Source organism: Podarcis muralis, chromosome 15 (assembly GCF_964188315.1).
Source record: "Podarcis muralis chromosome 15, rPodMur119.hap1.1, whole genome shotgun sequence".
Taxonomy (NCBI): Eukaryota; Metazoa; Chordata; class Lepidosauria; order Squamata; family Lacertidae; genus Podarcis; species Podarcis muralis.
In genome coordinates this window covers 1,674,583-1,680,582 of record NC_135669.1, presented here as the reverse complement: position 1 = coordinate 1,680,582, position 6,000 = coordinate 1,674,583, and the positions used below count along the sequence as shown (strand labels likewise).

At 48.5% G+C, this 6,000-nt stretch overlaps 1 protein-coding gene across 9 annotated transcripts in view; it reads right to left on the bottom strand.

Annotated features, from left to right (window-relative positions):
• Window positions 1-1,534: 1,534 nt before the first annotated feature.
• FGFR1 (fibroblast growth factor receptor 1) overlaps window positions 1,535-6,000 on the bottom strand; it is a 117,296-nt gene continuing 112,830 nt past the window's right edge. For all 9 annotated transcript variants that reach the window (XM_028707894.2, XM_028707895.2, XM_028707893.2 and 6 more), the window contains 2 exons: window positions 3,283-3,388; window positions 1,535-2,850 (listed from right to left, as the gene is read on the bottom strand). In XM_028707894.2, the coding sequence (XP_028563727.2) occupies window positions 2,674-2,850; window positions 3,283-3,388 (283 nt within the window). In that variant the 3' untranslated portion in view covers window positions 1,535-2,673. The remainder of the gene's footprint in view (window positions 2,851-3,282; window positions 3,389-6,000) is intronic.

Below are 6,000 nucleotides of genomic sequence, written 5' to 3'. Positions count from 1 at the left end.
GAAACCCACAGATTCTGGACTTCAAATAAGATATGTAACATTTACATAAATTTGCATGGTTTATTCTCATTTTCCCCATAAGAAAAAGAAGGCACACAAAGGGGAGAGGGAACAAGAATATCAGCTAATGTCAAGGAGGGTTGCAGGACTCTGTTAAAATCTTTAAAAATAAAAAATAAATTACAATGCCACCAAATTTGTTACAGAATTTTTAAAAAGCACAGTAATCTGACTCTATACAAAGGCAGGGCAAGCTTTCAAGTATGACTGGCATGGCTCTGGCTTCCAAGATACCACTGAGGAACAGAAAGCAAACTCTTGTTTCTTAGTCTAGACTGGGGGAGAAAGCAGGAAGAGGGCTTGGGAGTCTGCATGCCATTCTGGAAGCCAAGGGCCATGTCGATTATTTGGGGAACGTGAAAATTAGAGCAGTCTTCCCAACATGGTGCCTTCCAGATGTTTTTGGCTGTAATGGCCACCAACCCCAGCTGATGGCAGCTGTAACCCAACACATCTGGAGGGCACCAGGTAGGCAATGGCTAATATAGTGAGTGCTGGAAGAGCTTAAAGTATTGGTGCAAACAGGGTTTTTTTTCCAGCCGGAACTCAGTTCTGGCCCCTCTCAGGTTCTGGCCCCTCTCAGGTGGGCACCATCGCCATTCTAAGAGAACACAGGATGCATTCATGGTGAGTCTCTTTTTCTTGAAAAATAGCACTGGGCACAAGGAATGGTCTCGCCCTACCTCCTGGCTCAAAATGTGCAGTTCTAGTTCAGGTGTTCCCGGCTGCTTTAGAGGAGACCCGGATAAGGCTTCAGGGCCAAACTAGCTATTGGAAAAGAACTGGTAGGAAATGAAGAATTCTGACTAATTTGCTAGGTTGCTCCCATGGAAGATAGGGAGGGAGGGAGGGACGAGTGCACTTCCTCTCATCTTGTACGGACATGCAAGTTTCCACAGCTCATTTTAAGGCACTCGTGGAGTTCTTCCTTGGCACTGCCTGGGCGGGGAAAAGTTTGTTTGGACAAAACGAGAAGCTGGGGCTGACCCAAGCATCATGAGAATTCTGAAGCAGGGCCAGAGGCAGCTCTTGAGCTGGTCTTGCTCTGGGTTCCAAGTTGCCAGAGCAAAAGGATGTCAAAACTCAGCTGGGAAGAGCTTGCTCCGGCAACATCACTTTCTACCCCCAAAAGGGCAAGAGCCATTTCTACCTGCAAAACATCAAAGAAATGCACAGACACGGCTGGAAAAGGGTTCCTCGTCCTCATGGGGCTTCAGCCCCACTGCGGACCAAGATTCTGAACCTAGAAACTGAACCATTGGCACACAGACACCCTTTTCTTGCGCCAATAAGGTGAACTGACTGTCCTCCTGCTGGGCACCAAATCCAAAGGCTGCACTCGGTGGCCGGGACAGAAATCAATGGCAGGGCAAGGGAGGAGGAGCCTAAGAAAGGAGGGAGATAATTTCATAACAGCTTTCCAAAGGGAAATCAACATTAACCAACAAAAATCACTGTTTAATATAACCCCATATAAAACTGAAGCAGCAGCAATTTTATTGAAGTACCTAAACTGAAATAAGTTTTAGAACATAATTTAAAACAAAACAAAAAACCAGCAAAAGTAGCAAAATATATGATTTGTTTTTATAGCAACTGATACCTACCAGCCACTAGTAACTTACTACCAAAGTGATATTAACTCTGGTAAACAGCAAATTTTCTTTAAAAAAAGACATGTAAATATATATTTCATATTTATACATTTTGCAGCTATGTACATAAGCTTGTTTAATTAAAAAAAAAAAGACTCTTCCGAGCACTGGCTTTGTTGGGCTGCATCCTCTCTGTTTCGCGTCAAGTGCTGTGAAGATACCCCAGGCTTTGGGGTCCCTGGTCACTTCCCAAGTTTGGTCCACAAAGCACAAACCAGGGCTGTGCCCTATGCCTGTTTTCCTGGGAGGAAGTCCTGCTGGGCTAGAAGGCTTGGTCCCAGCACAAGCATGCGCAGAAGTGCGCTGCGCCATCCCGACTGGCATCACAGACGCAGCAGGCCCTCCAGCCCCAGGTGCTGCTGCTGCTGCTGCTTGGCTGAATTTAAGACTTCCCAGTTGACAGCTGAATCCAGAGTGTCCTTGGGCCACAGGCTTTGCACCTCAGGCTTAGCTGTCGGCTTCTTGAGCTGTGAAGAGGTTGTGTTGCTTGCATTTGGAAGTAGAGAGCAGAAAATGCCCCCTCTCTTCAAAGGAATGTTGTTCTCCCCAGAGTCCTTTTCAGAGAAGTGGCAGCAGGTTGCTCTTGAAGCCCAGGTGTCTGGCTCTGCCTTTTTGTTTTGTCACTGGCCAAAAGGGGGGCAGGGGATGCAGTTCAACTTAAGTTCATGGGAAATATTCAAGCACAGATTCCCTGTGAGCTCCTCTTCCAGAGGTCAAGGACTTGCAATCATGGCAGCTTTGAGAAGAAGGGGGCGGTGTGGGTTTGGTTATTCAAAATGGAGTCTCTGCAGATCATGACTATGGCAGCTGGAAGGGGGCTGATGGCTGCCCCATGCGGTGCTCCACCACCAGTCCAGCTGGAAGCGAAGTGCACACACACACTCCTCAACACATGCACACAAACACGCTACGCTTGTGTACACGGAGGGTTTGCAAACGTCCCACAGAAGTTGCAGTCTCAGCGCCTTTTGAGTCCTCCATTGGCAAGCTGAGGTGGGTGCTTGGGGAGGCAAGGTTCATCGGGGAGGGGGTCGTGGGAAAACACAGAGTCCTCTCCTGAAGAGCAGGTGGAGCTGCGGGTGTCTGGAAAACTAGGAGAATACTGGTCCAATGGCATGGAAAGGTCCAGGTATTCCTAGAGGGAAGGAAAGAGCCATGAGGGCTTAAGCACTGGCCATCCCAGGGTCTGGAGGCCTCGGAGAGGAGAGGGGAGCCCCAAGAGACAAATGCCAGTAGAAAGAGAAAGGGGCATTAAAGCAACAGTGAATCACTTCACCCCGAATTTTCCCACACCCAGGGAAAATTGGGCCTATCAGAACAAAGGTATCAAAAGGGAGTGTGCTCCAGCGACTCTCCCCAAGAAACACTGGAATTAGTTGCAGCACTCAGCAGCAGGAGCCAAAGCCAGACAGAAGACCTGGTCGGCCCCAAAAGCCAGAGTCCCCAGGGGACTCAAAGCATTGAGCTTTGAATCCATGGCTAGTCCAGGAAGCGGCTCCCTGCAACCTTGCAGACAGACAGAATGACACCCAGGAGCATACAGTCTTTGGAAAAAGATGTATTTTACCTGGTTAGAGGTCATGGCCACAATCCTGTCTAAGTCTTCTACCAGTTGCTTAAATGTGGGTCTCTGGGAGGGAACAGCATGCCAGCAATCTCGCATCATCATGTACCTTTACAGAGAGGATAAGAGTACCGGATGAAAAATGTTTAGCACAGAGTTGCAGGACACGTAACAGAACATGGACAAGCCCATGAAATGGCTATTTTATAAACAGGTTCAACAAAAGCAACAGATTCCATCAAAGCTATGAAGCTAAAGGGAGGCAGTAGACTTCTGAATATCAGATTTGGTGGGCAGGGAGCATAAGAAGGCAATCACCCCCAGGTCTGGTATGGATGCCAGGGAATGCTCTCAACATCCCCTAAGGCCATCAGCTGCTCAGGGCAGCAACTGAGAGGGAAGAACAGACCTCTGGTGTTTTGCAAAACCAGCAACTGTAGCTCATTAATCCGCAAGATCAAGGCAGAGTGGGAAATGACACAGGAGCACATATGCAAGAAGGGCCCATGCATTTTGTGATTGCATGCATGCAATTTTCGGGATGCAACTGTATTTTGATGTTTTGGACTGCAGTTCAGCTGTGCGTTGACGTTATTTGACATTATTTTATACATATTTTGTAAAAAAAGAAAATTGGAGAGAATGGAAGGTGAAACTTGAGTAGAGTTGGTAAGAATTAAATAAATGCCTCTGTTTCCATGGGAAATAACCCACATGTGTGTCTGTGTGAAGGGTGTGGGATTTTTTTGCTGGTCTGACAGCCTCCACTACTGGAATGCAATGCTCAACAGCTTTCCACCAGGTGATGTGGCTTTTGGCTCCAAAAAGATTCCCCATCCTTCCTGGAGACTTCTCTGGGGCACTTGGTTTGCCACCGTTGGAAAGAGGTTGTTCAACGAGATGAACCAACCCAGTCTCAGCACTTTCTCCTGACGCCCTTCTCCATCCCACTTGGTGCCCTGCAGATGTTTTGGACTACAAGTTGTGGTGGCGGGGATGGGGGTCCAAAGCACCATCTGGAGGGCACCAGGTTGGCCAAGGCTACCCTGACACTTGCACCTTACTGAACTTGCAAACACTCCATGATCTTCCTGAGATCATAAATCCTTACAACAATCCTACAAAGAATGTTTCAGATGGAAGCTGAGACACAATGACGAATCGCATAGAACCTTGAAACAAAGTCCTCCACCATAATCTAAGTCCAGGTTTCTGTCCACCACCTCTGACATGTGACAAGTCTTTCCTAGTCTATCATACTGTTTATTTCTCTGTTACATCTATGCCTGCCTTTCTTCTGCATGTGGGGTTCACAGGGGGTCTCCAGTGCAGACAACTGAGACCTGCTTAGTTCCACACTTGTGCCTAAAGCAGACCTCTTGGCTCCGGGGGGAGACACATGCCTGCAAACTGTAAACTTCATTTTCACTGAAAGCATGTGACAGGCTTGTATCCCATCCAGTCCTTGTGTGAGCAGGACTGCTTGTGCAGCGGAAATCCCCCGCCCTCTCTTCCCCATAGGTTTTTAAACTGCTATGAATAAATGCCCACCACTTGTAAATCAAAGGTTGCTGCTTTTTATAAATAAGAGTCAAATGAACCAATGGCTGTTGATGAACATTTTGCAAGGCACTGAAGGCAAGTCTAATTTCTGCCATTAACATGCAGACTAATGCAAAAGGACTGCGTGTTTAATAGCAATTTAGTATGAAGCAGGGTCTGGATCTTTCAGCTGGGCCAACCAAGGGAACCCCGACACCAGAAGGTGCTTGCTTGAGCCTGCAGCAACCCTTGGTGTGAGCCCCTTCTTAGGTCTGAGCACCACAATCCTCCTCATTGTGTGGCGAAGGAGGGAGGTGGATCTGTTGACAGCAGCCACTGGCCAGGCTGGCTAGAACAAATTGGGAAGGGACTGAGAGTCGATCAAGACAAAAGACCAAGTTACCCCCCTCCCCCTCCCCCAATTTGGGATATTCTCCTGCTGAGAAAAACAAAAATATAAAGGAAATGAAGTCTTGGTTTATTATCACGCACAGCTTTCAGCAGGGCTGGGAAAATAACGCTGAATTCCTGCCAGCGCTCATAATATGCATCTGCCGGTCAGCGGGGGTTCAGTTCTGCTGTGCCAGGCTGCTGCGCTCGATGGGGCTCTCCAGGCGGGCGGCCCTGCAAGCCGGGCAAGGAAAACCATCTCTGGGAACTCGTGTCATAGGAACAGGCTGACCTTGGGATCAGAATTGCTCAAAGCACCCCTCTTTCCTTTCGCTCCCACGTCCCAAGCCCCTCTGCTTCAGACGCCCTCGCATGGCAAGTTCAAATATCTGGAGGAAGAGAGACTCCACGGCTGCAGCCCCGAGGCTACGGAAGGGCCTCCAGCAAGAGGCCTGGTGGCATCAACAGCTCTCCCGACTTCTGGGAGGGGAAAGCACAAGCCTGACTTGCTTGGCATTTGGGTCGGAGGAGAAGGGAACCCCCGGCCCCCGGCTGTAACGGCCAGGGTCAGAGGCATGGCTTCTGTGAATGCCGATTGCCAGGAATTGCAAGTGGGGAGAACGCCGTGAGAAACAGGGCGCTAGATGAGATGGCCTTTTCCAACATTTTATCCGTTGTGTTTAGGGATCACTTGGATATATGCTGTGTCGATTTGAAATGCCAGTATTGTTGCTGTTGCATTCATTTTAATGAAGTCTTTGATTTAACCCAAGCTGCCCTGGGCACAAG